The sequence below is a fragment of the Xenopus laevis genome, chromosome 1S, assembly GCF_017654675.1.
Source record: "Xenopus laevis strain J_2021 chromosome 1S, Xenopus_laevis_v10.1, whole genome shotgun sequence".
Classification (NCBI taxonomy): Eukaryota; Metazoa; Chordata; class Amphibia; order Anura; family Pipidae; genus Xenopus; species Xenopus laevis.
In genome coordinates, this window is record NC_054372.1 from 131,562,721 (window position 1) to 131,579,116 (window position 16,396).

Sequence of the window (16,396 nt, forward strand, 5' to 3'; positions counted from 1 at the left end):
GTCCTATACATTGCTTAGTGAACACACTATAGTAATATAAATGTACCAATTATGTAATTAACTTGTGTGATTTAGGGCTCGATGAGCATTTGAAGCTGTGCTCCCCTGCATTCCTTTTTTATGCGTGTAGACGCATTCAGTTATTTTCAATGGGGCTGCACTCACACAGGCGCATGTAGGCGACAAACGCAGGTAAAATGCAACATGTTGCGTCTCAACCTGCATTCGGTGTCTACATGCGCCTGTGTGAGTACAGCCCCATTGAAAAAAACTGAATGCGTCTACTCCTGCGCTCCCCTGCGGCTGAACGCATAAAAACAGAACGCAGGGGAGCGCAGCTTCAAACACTCGTCCGTAAGAGCCCTTATTACACTGCATTGCTTCATTGCAGTATGAGCAATAATCAATGCAAAATACTTATATATATAATTTATTAGATGCGAGAATCTTAATTAGTTACTTTAGTTCTAACGACCCATAAAAGGACTGATAAAGTTCATCAATATAGTGGGTACACTTTAAGTGTTATACCGAAGGAACATGGAGTCGCCCATCTCTTACACTAGTATTTTTTTTTTTATTTCAACACAGTCACTGTTCTCTCACAGTTTTAAGTTTTCCGATATGATGCTCACATCCCTATAGAGCATTTGCGCTTCCACATCTATTGAGCATTCAACATTTTTCCACTAATCACTGCAGAAAATTGATCAACTATATTAACCTCAGAATTTCCAGTAATAGAAGTAATATTATTTCTGAAGATAGTTCAGTATGGCTATCATAACCTTTGGATATTACAAATGTACATTCCTCCCCATACTTTCTCCTCCAGAAAATGAGGAAGGCAGTGAAGACATGGAATATAGAATGCAGATAAACTGACCCATAGAGGTCCATTGCACACTGACTGCTGCTGATTTCCAGTGTGTGCACATGACAAGAGAATCAGCATCACCAGGGTCTTAGCAGTAGCAGCCAGTATGATGGTTTCCTAGCTGTGTTGTACTTAGTTTGATTTTCCTTTGTCTTCTTCTGACTGCTTTCTCTCCCCTGCTTTGAATGTCTGGAAAATATCATGATAAGCAGAAGGAAAGAGGAAGAGCAGCAAAAGGGAAAAACAGAATCTTGCCTGGTATTCAGGTTGTAGTGCAGAGGTCTTTGAACTTTGAGCCTAAGGCTAGTACCACACAGGTATGATCTTTTACATTAATTACATTTGCATAAAAAGTGCTTGCCCTCGCATTTTCGTGCTGAAATCCGATTGTCTGCTTCCAGGCCAACGTAGTGCCTGTGATTGCAGACACAGGAGTGAGTGGAGGCCAGCGGATCATCTGATTTGCATTTATTTGTATCTGTACACATAGACAGGTGCGTGAGTGCAGACACAGTAGTGAGAGTGAGTGGAGGCCAGCAGTTAGAATAAGTCTCAGCCTGGGGTTATTTGCAGGCAGAGAATCAGCCCCGTGTGGCACTCCTTCTCGTGTCCTTACTTAACCTAAAGCTGTGTTTAGGAGGGAGCAACTAGGAAGGACTGACACTGTCCCTGAATTTAGTGGGGCTCCCCCATACAGAAGCTGCAGTACTAGGCAGAAAGACTGTGGAGTTGTGCCAGAAAGTTAGCTCTTGAACATGGAATGTGCCAGCACTGCCTGCAGCAGCGTGGAGAATAACTTCTGATTAGGGACTGAGAATGCAGGAAAATCTTTTAGTGAGGTGAGATAGGGACACACAGACCCAAGGCTCTGCCATAACCACAAACTGCCCTGGCTTCCCCCCTTATCCTCGCTAGGAAGCATGACATTTTCTTTTTTGATGCCACCATCAAACATTAAGCACAGAGAATAGATCACACTGTTGAAGATTTGGGAGCAACATAAGGAAGGATTGTAGTACTGTTGTGTGTCTTGGAACAGTGTTCCAAAAGAATGTGCATCCATAAACACAGAGGGACATGCAAGAGTACAATTAAAAGAGTCTACTGTGTGAATACACAAAAATTAATGATTAATGTGTTCTGATTGGAGGAACAAAACAGATAAACTCCTGTCTAATCTTCCACTGGTATAGTATGGTTGCTTATTTCAACATTAGCATAGTGCTCTTGCTTGTTGCTCAATATTACCATAGTGCTCTTGCTTGTTGCTCAACATTAGCATAGTGCTCTTGCTTGTTGCTCAATATTAGCATAGTGCTCTTGCTTGTTGCTCAATATTAGCATAGTGCTCTTGCTTGTTGCTCAATGTTAGCATAGTGCTCTTGCTTGTTGCTCAATATTAGCATAGTGCTCTTGCTTGTTGCTCAATATTAGCATAGTGCTCTTGCTTGTTGCTCAATGTTAGCATAGTGCTCTTGCTTGTTGCTCAATATTAGCATAGTGCTCTTGCTTGTTGCTCAATGTTAGCATAGCGCTCTTGCTTGTTGCTCAATGTTAGCATAGTGCTCTTGCTTGTTGCTCAATATTACCATAGTGCTCTTGCTTGTTGCTCAATATTAGCATAGTGCTCTTGCTTGTTGCTCAACATTAGCATAGTGCTCTTGCTTGTTGCTCAATATTAGCATAGTGCTCTTGCTTGTTGCTCAATATTAGCATAGTGCTCTTGCTTGTTGCTCAATGTTAGCATAGTGCTCTTGCTTGTTGCTCAATATTAGCATAGTGCTCTTGCTTGTTGCTCAATATTAGCATAGTGCTCTTGCTTGTTGCTCAGCATTAGCATAGTGCTCTTGCTTGTTGCTCAATGTTAGCATAGTGCTCTTGCTTGTTGCTCAATATTAGCATAGTGCTCTTGCTTGTTGCTCAATGTTAGCATAGTGCTCTTGCTTGTTGCTCAATGTTAGCATAGTGCTCTTGCTTGTTGCTCAATATTAGCATAGTGCTCTTGCTTGTTGCTCAATATTAGCATAGTGCTCTTGCTTGTTGCTCAATGTTAGCATAGTGCTCTTGCTTGTTGCTCAATATTAGCATAGTGCTCTTGCTTGTTGCTCAATATTAGCATAGTGCTCTTGCTTGTTGCTCAATGTTAGCATAGTGCTCTTGCTTGTTGCTCAATATTAGCATAGTGCTCTTGCTTGTTGCTCAACATTAGCATAGTGCTCTTGCTTGTTGCTCAATATTAGCATAGTGCTCTTGCTTGTTGCTCAATATTAGCATAGTGCTCTTGCTTGTTGCTCAATATTAGCATAGTGCTCTTGCTTGTTGCTCAATGTTAGCATAGTGCTCTTGCTTGTTGCTCAATATTAGCATAGTGCTCTTGCTTGTTGCTCAATGTTAGCATAGTGCTCTTGCTTGTTGCTCAATATTAGCATAGTGCTCTTGCTTGTTGCTCAACATTAGCATAGTGCTCTTGCTTGTTGCTCAATATTAGCATAGTGCTCTTGCTTGTTGCTCAATGTTAGCATAGTGCTCTTGCTTGTTGCTCAATATTAGCATAGTGCTCTTGCTTGTTGCTCAATATTAGCATAGTGCTCTTGCTTGTTGCTCAGCATTAGCATAGTGCTCTTGCTTGTTGCTCAATGTTAGCATAGTGCTCTTGCTTGTTGCTCAATATTAGCATAGTGCTCTTGCTTGTTGCTCAATGTTAGCATAGTGCTCTTGCTTGTTGCTCAATGTTAGCATAGTGCTCTTGCTTGTTGCTCAATATTAGCATAGTGCTCTTGCTTGTTGCTCAATATTAGCATAGTGCTCTTGCTTGTTGCTCAATGTTAGCATAGTGCTCTTGCTTGTTGCTCAATATTAGCATAGTGCTCTTGCTTGTTGCTCAATATTAGCATAGTGCTCTTGCTTGTTGCTCAATGTTAGCATAGTGCTCTTGCTTGTTGCTCAATATTAGCATAGTGCTCTTGCTTGTTGCTCAGCATTACCATAGTGCTCTTGCTTGTTGCTCAGCATTAGCATAGTGCTCTTGCTTGCTTGCTTTTGCTCTAGCACAGGGATCCCCAACCTTTTGAACCTGTGAGCAACATTTAGAAGAAAAATGAGTTGGGGAGCAACACAAGCATGAAAAATGTTCTTGGGGTGCCAAATAAGTGCTGTGATTGGCCATTTGGTAGCGCATATGTGGATTGTCAACCTACGTTAAGGCTTTGTTTGGCAGTACACATGGTTTTTATACAACCAAAACTAGGGATGTTTATGCAAAAGGATGGAAAGGCGGCACTCCGGTAAATAGAAGAGGTGGTTTATTGGAACAGGTTACAAACCAACAACACCTGACGCGTTTCGGGAGCAACTCCCTTAATCAAAACTAAAGATGCACCAAATCCAGGATTCGTTTCGGGATATAGCCAGGATTCGGCCTTTTTCATCAGGATTTGGATTCGGCTGAATCCTTCTGCCCGGCCAAACTGAATCATAATCCTAAATTTGCATATGTAAATTAGGGGTGGGGAGGGTAATCGCATGACTTTTTGTCACAAAACAAGGAAGTAAAAAATGTTTCCCCCTTCCCACCACTAATTTGCATATGCAAATAAGGTTCGTATTCGGTTCGAATCCAAAATAGTGGATTCAGTGCATCCCAAACCAAAACTTGCCTCCAAGACTGGAATTCAAAAATTAGCTCCTGCTTTGAGGCCACTGGGAGCAACATCCAAGGGGTTGGAGAGCAACACGTTGCTAACGAGCTATTGGTTGGGGATCACTGCTCTAGCACATCACATTTTCCTGCTTCTCTCGGGTCATTGTTCCCTGACTAAGAAGATCATTTTCTTGCTATACATCCTCCATCGGCATCGCCACTTGCCTGCATCACCAATGGCTCATGTGAAATTTCTTGCTCTCCAACTGGTACCAAAATATCTCAGGACTACCTTCCTCTTTTGACTAATTTAGCTTGCTTGCCTTGCTGCCCACTGGTACTGGGCTTATTTTTTTTTATATATTATATCTTCTGGCCAGGGCTTGTTTAAGAACAAAAATGCTTTTGTGGTAGGTGTCTCTGCATTAGTCGTTTTAAACATATATGTACATCCTTCAAACATATTTATAATATACAGACCAGGTTTTGTGGACATATTCAGGAGCACATAAGAGTTAAGATATTTGTGTATCGCATATTTTAATTACAGTTAAGTTATAGAATTGGTCATCAAAATACATACTGTATGTATTGTCAGGTTAACCGTTGCAAGATCAACCTTTTTAGTGATTGTTAATCACATTTCTAATTTCTACATTTATTGTTAGCTTTTATGCAAATACTGTTGCAGACATATATACATCTATCTAGAATATTCCAACTCTTGAACAAACTTATAATTTTTACCAGAAAACCTTGTGTATTGTAAAAGAAAATATACCTCCTGTACGACCTGTATGAAAAGCACTTGTCCTTCTTCCTTTATATGGTCACAGAACACCTTAGTGACTTCTAACATCCTTGTATTTGACATTAGAGGCTACATTATCCCATATATGGTGCAGCAGTCATAGATGGGCCAATTCATAACCCCAGCTGTTGTAAACTTTGGGAAATCTTTACCTCTTTTGCTACCTTTAATTTTAAAATGAACCTCTAAGGCAGTGTTTTAGTTTAGAATATAGTTTTTATAGGATATTCAGGTTTTTGTATTTGTAAGCAATGTGACTTTATTTAAATGGATGAGGTCAGAAAGTTGACTATATGGAAGATGTAAAGTTTGGCTGAAAAAAATTGGTTAAAGGTGGCCATAGATTGGATCAGCCCGACATTGCCTAATGAGCGGATCTCTCCCCGATATGCCCACATTAAAATATATAATAATTATTTACTACAATGTCAATTGGGCAGGTCCGGACTGAGAATTAAAATAGGCCCGGGCATTTCAGGTACACAGAGGCCCAATCAGCCCACATTGAGGCCCAAACAGCCCCCACCAGCCCACTAAATACTGACTTTCTATGGGACCTTATAGCAGCCCCTCTGGCATTTGCCAGAACCCACAGATTGCCAGTCCGGGCCTGCAATTGGGCATGGTATTCAGTCTGGTCTTACAACTGATCTGTATTTTACTGCCCCATGGCAAGTATCTACTGTGAGATGTAACATGAACCTCCTTTGTGCTGCACTGGTAAAATTGGTGTGTTTGCTTCTGAAACACAACTATAGTAAACAAGCTGCTGTGTAGCCATGGGGGCAGCCAATCAAGCACAGGATACATAGTACATACCAAATACTGAAGCAGTACTCAGCTTATCTGGAATCCTGTGCCTTTTCTCCTTTTTTCAGCTTTGAATGGCTGCCTCCATGGCTTCACAGCATAACAATCTATTATGTTTTCATTACTTTAGGACAGTTGGTGTTACTGTTCCTTTAACTCTTGTTAAGTCATATCTATATTATTTATTTTGTAGTACTTAACTGTGAAATATATTAAAAATGTATATAGAAATACTAATATTATTGCATTAGTAATATCTATAATAATAAAGTTATAGCTGCTCATATATGAAAGAGTTTTGTAATATTCACCTATAGAGGTATGGGATTTATTCTGTACAATGATTGGGACCTGAGTTTTTTTTGGATAGGGATTTTTTCCCATCATTTGGATCACCATACCTTAACATTAACAAATATAATTTAAACATGAAATAAACCAAAGAGGACTTATTTGCCATCAATATGATCCATGCAGCTTAGTTAGGATCAAGTACATGATACTATAGTATTTCTTTATTACAGAGAAAAAAAAGAAAATACTTTTTTAAAATTAGAATTGTTTAAAACTGACTTGGCCTTCCTACAATTTGGAGCTTTCTGGATTTATATATTTATCTGTAAACAGAATTTATGATTTTTATACATAGTTCTCCATTTTTCAAGATATATTTAGGCTTTATTAGTTTTTTTGTCTCACAACAACTTTAGAACTCCAGTGGGACGTTAAAATACATTGCACTGTGTTTATAGGAGATTGTTTATAAAACTAGGATTGCATTTTATCACAATTGATCAGTGAGGGCAGAAAACCTAATGGCTAAGTTTTCCCATAGTTTTTGTGGAATGACTTTAGTCCCATTTGAAGCCTACGGAATTTGTCTATATATGGTCAGATTCCCTCCCGTAAGGAGCTTGAAGGAACAGTTATTTTGTACAGTGTTTAGGTTGTTGAACCTCACTGCCGATGTCCCTTAAGCCTCATTATGATTAATTGCTTGCTGATTATTCTTGTGTGTCAAAAAACACTGATTTGTCATAAATGGTTAACAGGCATTCAGAAATATTTCCCCTTTGTTTCACAGCAGATCAAGAATCTGATGAGCCTTCCTTAAGCCATGACATTACCTCTGACTCTACAGTAACCCTTAATGCTGGAGGAGATGGAGGGGGACTTGGATGTATATCTAGGGCTGGCATGCACTCTCCACCTCCAAGACGCGCCTCTGAACAAGATCTCAATGGGACATATGTCAGCCAGCCATCACGTTTTATTCCTCTAGGGGGGTCACGTTTTATAGAGTGTCCCAGTATACGCATTACTAGTGACTCCCCAGGAAACAGTGATGGGGAATCAGAGGAGCAAGGCAGGAGAGACATTTGGGATGATAGACCCCCTCGGGATCAGCTTTTCCTTCCTCCAGATCCATTTGGTTACCGTGAATCCTTCTTGAGCCCAAGTCCAGCAAGTAGCCATTCTTCATGGAGTTTTTTGTCCTCTGAAGCCTCATCTTGTGATTCTCTGGGACAGATGTGTGAGGAGGTTGAGAGAGAACTAAATGAGGCTGCCTCACGTTTCACTTTGGCTTCTCCACTTGGATCTCCAAGGGGTTCTCCAAAACCATGGGGTGGGCAAAGTGATGATTTTTGGTCAATAGGTTCTGTTTCAGGACCCTCACCTACACCACGAGAAGAGTTGCTCTTGCCATACCCACATGCCCAGGTGTCCAGACCTACATCTCCCTGTGGAAAAAGGAGATATTCAAATTCTAATGAAGAGGTTATGCAACTAACTGGGTCTACTTCGCCAGCCCACTCTCGAAGGGGCAGTGTTGGTGAAGATAATAATGCAATAGAAAGAGATGTTTCGCCTAAGCCTTGTGATAACCAGCAACCAATGCCAACCCCATCTACTGAGAGAGGAGATAACATCCCACAAAAGGCCAGGAGAACCTCAGCAGAACAGACTGTGGCCCCAGTTAGACCTGAGGAATCTACAAGTCCTGTAAAATCCTCTCCTCCAGGAACATTGTTATCCGAGGAGGCCACTGGTGTCTTCCATCAAAACAGGAAAGAAAATGCAGGAATGGATTATCTAGCTGTTCCTTCAGCTTTGGCATGGTCAAAAGCTAGGGTTGGAGGGCAAAGTCCAATATTCAGGTAATTAAGTGTTAATGAGTGTGGATAAATGTTAAGATAAGAAATTGGCTATTGTGTGTTCTGGACAGAAGGTGAACAGTGTAATCTTATAAAATGTATAGAATACATCCCATACATTGTTGGCTAAATCATTATGAAATAATAATTCACTTACAACTTTGTGTCTTCAGAGAAGGATGCAAATACCTGACATCTGATTCTCTCTCTTAGGTCCTCCTCTCTTCCCCCTTTGGATTGGCCTCTGCCTAGCCAATTTGAAGGTTTGGAGCTGAGGGTAGAGATGCAACCACGAACCCATCACCGCGCTCATTATGAAACAGAGGGAAGTAGGGGAGCTGTGAAGGCTTCTCCAGGGGGACATCCCGTAGTTAAGGTAAAAATAATGTTGTTTAATTTTGTAAATGTGTATAAAAAGCTTTATATAATTTAATTAATGCACACAAAGGATTACCAGGATAACACTTTATTGCTTTCTAATGCACCCAGAGCTACCATAACTTCAGGGCCCAGACCCCTTCCATAAACATTTTTTTGGGCCCGCTCTGTACTTAATAGTGAGTGACCAGTAATCCCTCTGCAACAGATACTTGCGGCTCCACAAAGCTCCTCCAGAGCACAAACCTGCAGGTTACCAAAGATCTTACAAACCCACATACTGCAGAAGAAACTTCCTTGGTAGTTATGACAGTGGCACTCAGAGACATCTGTGGTATTAGCATATCCAAATGTTCTAAAATGAATTGAGAACATGCAAAAAAATGGATGGAGAACATGCAAAAAATGAATGTTGTATATACACAGTCAGCTGTCATTCTTTCTTTCTTTTTTTTTAAACTGAAATGTCTTTTACATGGAAATCAAGCTCCACAAAAAGTATGTTAAGAAAATAAATTTTTCTGTACCTATTACATCACAGAATATTGCTAAATGGAGACTTGGAGTAAGAGGAAAAAAGTCAAGAAAAAAGAGAAAAGAAACAAAAAAGGCTAAATTCAAAAATAGAACATTATAAAGCGCAGGGGTGCTTCGCCAATGAGGTGAGTTGAGGCTGTTGCCTCAGGCGGCAGCGCCCCACTAGGTACCAGGGGCAGCAAAAATGCTGCTCCTGGTACTTTAAGAGCGAATTTCCGGGGGAGGGGGGGCAGCAGCAACTGCTGCTGCTTCAGGCGGCGGAGAGGCCAGGATCGCCTCTGATAAAGCGGTAGCTGGGTTTAATTCTCGTTTTGTCTAGCTAGGAGTATATATATCAATGTGTATTCTAACATCGGGTTCACACTGATTGAACGAGGGACTTATTCATGCATGGCGGGGAAGAGCAGTGGTTTTAGATTCAATGATTTTAGATTCCTACCGCACACCTCCAATTCACCAATCCTGCAGTAGTGGCGGGGAAGAGCAGTGGAACATTTTTATGGGCTAGCCAGGGAAGCCAAATTTTGTCATATGCTTCCATGTCATTTTGTAGCATATAGATACGTTTTTTTGTTGGTTGCTATATTGATTATTTTGGCTTTCAGCGTTGTCAGGGGGAGGGTGGCTTTTTTCCAGTGGCTTGCAATGATAAGTCTAGCCGCCATTAGAATATGCTGTCATAGCCTATGTGCTGAGTTTGTAGATTTATGACGTTTCCACCCTAGCAGTATGACCAGGGGTTCTTTCTTGACTGGAGTGTGTAGTACTTTTGACAGCTAGTGGCATACAGAGTCCCAAAAAGCAGAAGCTATTTTGAAATTCCACCATATGTGGAGCATTGTGCCTTCTTCATTGCATCCTCTGAAGCAGTGTGGATCGCATGAGGGGTATATTTTATTTAGCCGAGCCAGAACCAGTTAAGTTCTATGTATCACTTTTATCAATATTTTCCTGTTAGTGACACAGGTACTTCCTCGGTTGGCTATTAGGCTACGCTGGGACCATAGTTTGTTGTTAAAGTTAACCCCAGATCTCTTTCCCTCTTGAGCATGTAGTCCAGTTTAGCGTTGTTAGGTAGCTTTTGATTAAGTATTTTGTATGTAAAGCTCATTGCACCTGGAGCCAGTGGCATCTACCTGCATATTGTTTCAAAGTTAGATGTTGTTATGGTATTATGTTCGCAGCACTTAGCTTTCCTTCTTGCATAGTTTAATAGTTGTGTAGTCCTATATGCCTGTGGGGTGGCTTATATTTCTGCATGAGTTGTGTTGAGGTTAGTGGTTATAATAGAGTGAGTGGTTATAATAGAGTGAGGTAAAGCCACCTGGCCCTGATGCTTTGCCTAATTTTAGCCTCTTAATTGCTTCCTCTATTTCCTCATATGTTACATCTTTATCCATTAACTATCTCTGGGGTGAGGGGTCCTGGGGAATATTTTTTTAGGTAGTAGTCTAGCTCTTTAGGTTTCTCTTTAGTTGAATATAATTGTTTGTAACATTTTGTAAATGTTTCTATTTTTTATCTGGATTGGTGGATAGCTGACCATTATTTAACCTGATCTTATGAATTTTATTGTTGTTTCTGTCAGTCTTGAGTAGGTTTGCTAGCATTTTGTCAGGTTTATTTGCATATTTATATAAGGTATATTTGGTCCTACGAATTGCCTTCTCTGCTTTTTATATTTGGCATACTTTTATCTTTTGTCTTATTTCCTCTATTTTTCTCCTTTTGTCAATTGAAAGAGATGCTCTATTGATTTGCTCTAGGTTGGCTAGTTCTGTTTCTAGCTGGGATTGTATTTTAAATCTCTCTTTAGTTGTGTTCTCCTTCTGGTGGGGGGTATAACAAGGGAGCTCTCGTGGGTCAGCAATGTCCCTTTCCTGCTTTTTGATGTTTAAATATGGTGTTATTGCGAGGACTGTACATTGGACTCTCCATTGTTGTCTTTATTCAGGTGGAATCCGGGTCTGGTAGAGGCAAATTAGATGGTGAGCGGTTTTCCATCGGGGGTTGGTCCTAAAGCTTTCTAGGAGCATCAGTCCTGCCTCTTTTGTAGTAATGGTGTGTTGCCGTCCTTCCCAAGTGAATATCAGGGAGAACGGGAATCTCCTTCGGTATCTCACTTTTTGCTGTATCAGGAGAGTGGTGCCCGGCTTCATAAGCCTTCTCCTTTGCAGAGTTGTTGGTGCGACCTCAGCATATAGCTGTAGTCTATATGGCAAATTGTCCTTATTGGTTGTGCGCGCCGCTCGTAGTGCATAGTCTTTAACCTCTACATGGTGTAATTTTAAAGGAGAACTAAAGTTAAACTAAAGAAGTAAACTAGAAATGTTGTACATTATAGTTTGTGCTTCTGTACCAGCCCAATGCAACCACAGTCCTTTAGCAGTAAAGATTTTTGTCTCCAAAGATGTCCCAGTAGCTCCCCATCTTCTTTTCTGATGATTCACTGCACATGCTCTGTGCTGCTGTAACTTACTGAGCTAAGGGACCCACTCACAATATACAGTACACAATATACAGTACACATAGAATAGAAATGTCACAATTTAAGGCTGATTGTGATTACTACATGGCAGCACAGAAACCAGTGCAATTAGCATCAGAATGTAATAATCAGCCCTGTAGCATCATCTTATATTACAGACCAACCTCATTTTCCACTTGATCATTTGTGACGAGCCCTAAGCTTAGCTTCTCAACAGCTGCTCAGAGCCCACTGAGCATGTGAGTGTCGCAGGCACTTTCCAAGATGGTGACCCACTGTGACAAGTTTGAAGTCCTGGATCATTGCTGCTATTAACAAGCTGAAACTTTAGGCTGATGCAATCAGTTCAGTATATAAAATATGGCATTTATAGCCATATTTATTTTTAGGGTTTAGTTCTCATTTAAGACAATGTCTCTTGGGAAGTTAGGGTTTCAGGGTCGCCCCAGAGCCCGGTGGATCCTTTCTATGTGGAGGTGTTCCGATGGCAAGTCTGGGAGAAGCTGAAGTAATACCTCCTTCATTAAGCTAGATACTTATATCAGTCACTGTTTCTGGGACTCCCCTTGCTCTTAAATTGCCCCTTTGCAATCTAATTTCTAGATCTTCTATTGTGTTTTCAGGCTACAGTATTTGGGCCAGGTGTTGAGTCAGCTGCTTGTGATCCTCCTGTAGGGCCGTTGCATGGGAGTCCGCCTTGTTCGCTAACTGATCTACTCTGTCCCCTATCTAGAATGTGGCATGCAAACTTGTTTACTGCTGCTGTGAGCTCAGTTTTAAACAGTTTCTGTCCTGCTTGTAACGCTGCTTGCGTGTCTGCATTGCTCACCTGCTACGTCGGAGCTGTGCTCTGCTCAAGGGGACAAAGATGGCAGCTGTGAGTTCTCCACCACGTGGCACTGAAACATGGCGGCGTTTGTGGCTGCTGCTTTTTTTTCCCGGACGGGGGTCCCATTGTGCCATGCCCGCTGCTTCAATGCTGCGATCCGGGCAGGTTACTCCACTAATTATTGCTTATTAGAGCGGGCTGGGAGCGGAGCTTTTACAGGTGCATCTTCCCTGGTCAGCTGCGCCCATGTGCCTCCCCCATTCTTTCTTTTTTTTTTACTTTTTTTATAATGCTGTTACTTTAAAAAAAAAAAAATACTGAGCTTTTTTCTTAAAAGACTACAAATCTTAGGGGTGTAAGTAGTAAGACCCCTGACTCAAGTGCTAGAGCAGTAAGCTACATGCAAGTATCTGTGTGTGTAAATACAGTATTGTTGTGCATTTAAGCCATGTGTATTTATCATGTCTTGTGCAATACTGCCTGTCATGCTTGAAGGCCCATGAAATATCTAAACCATTTCCTTTTTTTAGTGGGGGAGGGATGGGCTGAAAAACAAATAAGTGAAAATGTTACAGGAAAGCAATATGTTACTCTAAACAGAAAGAAAAGGGAAATAATAGTATTATACATTACCATAATAAGAAAGTGTTTTATTTAACATATCCACTTTTTTGTTTGTGTAGTGTCCTGTAATTCATTTCTGGCTCTTTATATGTGGTGGTGGTTTTCATATATGGCTGTATTTTGACCTCTTCACTGGGAATATACAGACACCAATGTCCTTAATTATTTTGTTTATTAACTCCTCCTGTAGCCCTCATTAGTTATACCTAGGTTTGTGTATTGACTCCATTAGACTTATACTAGGTACCTACAGGGCCACTTTAGGGCTCAGACTTTTCTAAAGGATGGCAACACTGTCCCTACACTTCGGCAGCAGTCCTGTCATGTTTATGACTAAGATTGAAAGGTGGGTGATTTACTATGACCCCAGATGCTAGTGCTAAAGCACTTATGGGGGAATGTAATAAAAGTCGCAAAGAGAAAACCAGTTTTCACAAATAAGAAGAAAAAAAAATTCCATTTGGCAATTAAATATTCTTCCTTAAACAGTTATTGCATTGTAAATGTTAATTGCACACTTTTAAGAAGTGCTTGAAGGTGTTGTAATCTTTTGGGGCAAACATAACTTTCTCAGTACGAACTTTTATTACACTTGCTGCAGAAAATTCGCAAATCTTCTTCCACTGTCGGTTTAGAGGTTGCTAAACAATTTCCAGGGTAGCAAAACATATATTAAATTCACACAAAGGAAAATTTGTTCACGCAAAAGCATAGCTTTTCACATTGCAAATATATTTTCCGTTACAGATTATTATTACATTCAACCATAACCATTTCAAAAACTCAACCCATAGAGAGCATGTGCATATGGAGTCTGCCTGTTCTTGCAGTTCTCAGTTTGCAATACCTTTTTTTTTGTACAAGGTGGCTGTACTATCACATACAAGTAGTGACCAAGCTCAGGCATAGGCAGCTTTCAGTATCACAGCTGTTGCTAAAGCTTGGCAAGGAAACAGTTCAGGCCAATGCAATATGGGATGTGTTGATAGCAGCTATTTTCTCTGGGGGAATCACAGCTATGACAGTGCTCACAGAAGTGCTCTGTGTCATTGTACAGATCTAGTCACACCATCTGGAATTCTGCTAATGATACTAACTTTAATACAGGGACATCATAGGGACATATACACCGATTATTATATATACTGTATATAAGGGCTTCAGGTTAGTTTCCAAAATTGGCTGGCTGAAGGACTAAAGCACTGTAAAGGCTATTAATATTTTGCTTCTGGCAGCTAGAAAGATGCCATTGTATGGAGTTGTTTTCATCACTGACTGTGAAATGGTTTCTGGTTCATCCTGTTGTTTATGAACCTTGTCCATATGTTTCTATTTTAACTAGAGAGAGCATCCACAGCAAATATCTCTGCCCATCTGCAGGGTGCTTTCATACTTTGTTGCTTTAACTAATTAATCACTTTATGGATGATTTGTTTCATAGCTCAGATATTATTATCACATATACTACTCCAAAATGTGCATGTCTTAATTCCATGTGAATAAAGGGCCTTATTGTTGGCCTTTAGCCAACCAGGCAACTGGGCTAGAATCCGGGTGGGGTTGATGCAGCTTGGTGCCTATTTAGGGCTCTTGACTTTCCCTCCCAGTCTGCCCTCAATAGATATTAGGGATAAAACTCTCCATGCCATGTTGCATTGTGAATTCACAGGTGAGCCTGGAGGGCCACTAACCATATTTATCTATCAGCGGGACTTAAAATAAATGCACTGGTAGAGGTGTCCCAAAAACAGCACCATTTTCCTTAACTACATTTATTTTTGCAGCAATGGTGTTATATTCATGTACAAAAAGAATGTGGAGCATACTTAATTAAATTGCATGTTTAAAAACCATAATAGTCATGACAAATTTGATTACAACTTTTGCAAAAAGTGCATTATAGATCTCAAAAGTCACAGTTTTCTGTCTTAAAGGAACAGTAACGTCAAAAAATAAAAGTGTTATAAAGTAATGAAAATATAATGCAGTGTTGCCCTGCACTGGTAAAACTGCTGTGTTTGCTTAAGAAACACTACTATTGTTTATATAAATAAGCTGCTGTGTAGCAATGGGGGCAGCCATTTAAAGGAGAAAAAGCTCAGGTTACACAGCAGATAGCAGATAAGCTCTGTCTGTCTAATGGTGTTATCTGTTATCCATTAGTTAACCTGTGCCATATAGCCGTTTTTCAATTTCCGCCATTACTCCACAGCAGCTTGTTTATATGAACTATAGTAGTGTTTCTGAAGCAAACATCAGTTTTACCAGTGCAGGGAAACAGTACATGATATTTTCATTACTTTAAAACACTTAAATTTTTTGGTGTTACTGTTCCTTTAACTGTTCAAGTAACACATAAACTACCAAGAAAGGCTTGAGTGTTTGCCGAAACGTTGACTTTTATACTCAATGCTAAGACCTGAGAGTGCTAGTTTTTTTCTTGCTATATATATATATATATATATATATATATATATATATATATATATATTTTTGTACAAAGTGGAGTGGAGTGTGATCCCAGTCCGTGACTTAGTCCAAAACATGGACAAATTATATATCGAACAAAAAAAGTCCAGACAACTTGCTTAATGTAACAAAAAGGTTTTTACCAAGCAAGAATATGCAATGTTTTGAAGCTCCCGCTTCTTTTTCAAACATAAATGGTTACAATGACATCACATCCTATTTAAGGTCATAGGCATAGGTTCTGCCCACATGCACATAATGAGTTAACTGTAGTAATATAAGCACAACCCCATGGTGTCCAATAAACACCCATTGTATCACAAAAAAGTATAACAGTGGTGGTGTCCGCACACAATTCCTTATGAGGAATGAGGTGCACGATCAATGTGTTAAATGCAGAATGATGAAGGATCAGCACACTCATTTAAATCTTGTGAACGAGGTGTTTATTTATAACACAGCATTGAATTCGACATTTCGGTCCCACCTGGGGATCTTGATAAAATGAGTGTGCTCATCCTTCATCATTTATATGTATATATATATATATATATATATATATATATATATATATATATATATTTAAATATTATTATTATTATTATTAACATGTATTTATATAGCGCCAACATATTGCGTAGCACTGTATATATATATATATATATATACATATATATATATATATATATATATATATATATATACACATATATATATATATATATATATATATATATATATATATCCATACAAAAAAGCCGCACGCTTTTTTGTATG

At 39.7% G+C, this 16,396-nt stretch overlaps 1 protein-coding gene across 3 annotated transcripts in view; it reads left to right on the forward strand.

Annotated features, from left to right (window-relative positions):
- nfatc4.S (nuclear factor of activated T cells 4 S homeolog) overlaps positions 1-16,396 on the forward strand; it is a 39,894-nt gene that overhangs the window by 5,080 nt on the left and 18,418 nt on the right. Inside the window, exons 1-3 of one of the 3 annotated variants that reach the window (XM_041580204.1) lie at positions 1,103-1,194; positions 7,226-8,297; positions 8,508-8,670. In XM_041580204.1, the coding sequence (XP_041436138.1) occupies positions 7,336-8,297; positions 8,508-8,670 (1,125 nt within the window). In that variant the 5' untranslated portion in view covers positions 1,103-1,194; positions 7,226-7,335. Of the gene's footprint in view, positions 1-1,102; positions 1,195-7,222; positions 8,298-8,507; positions 8,671-16,396 lie in introns of those variants that run through there. The other 2 variants (XM_018243950.2, XM_018243951.2) reach the window with 2 other exon arrangements.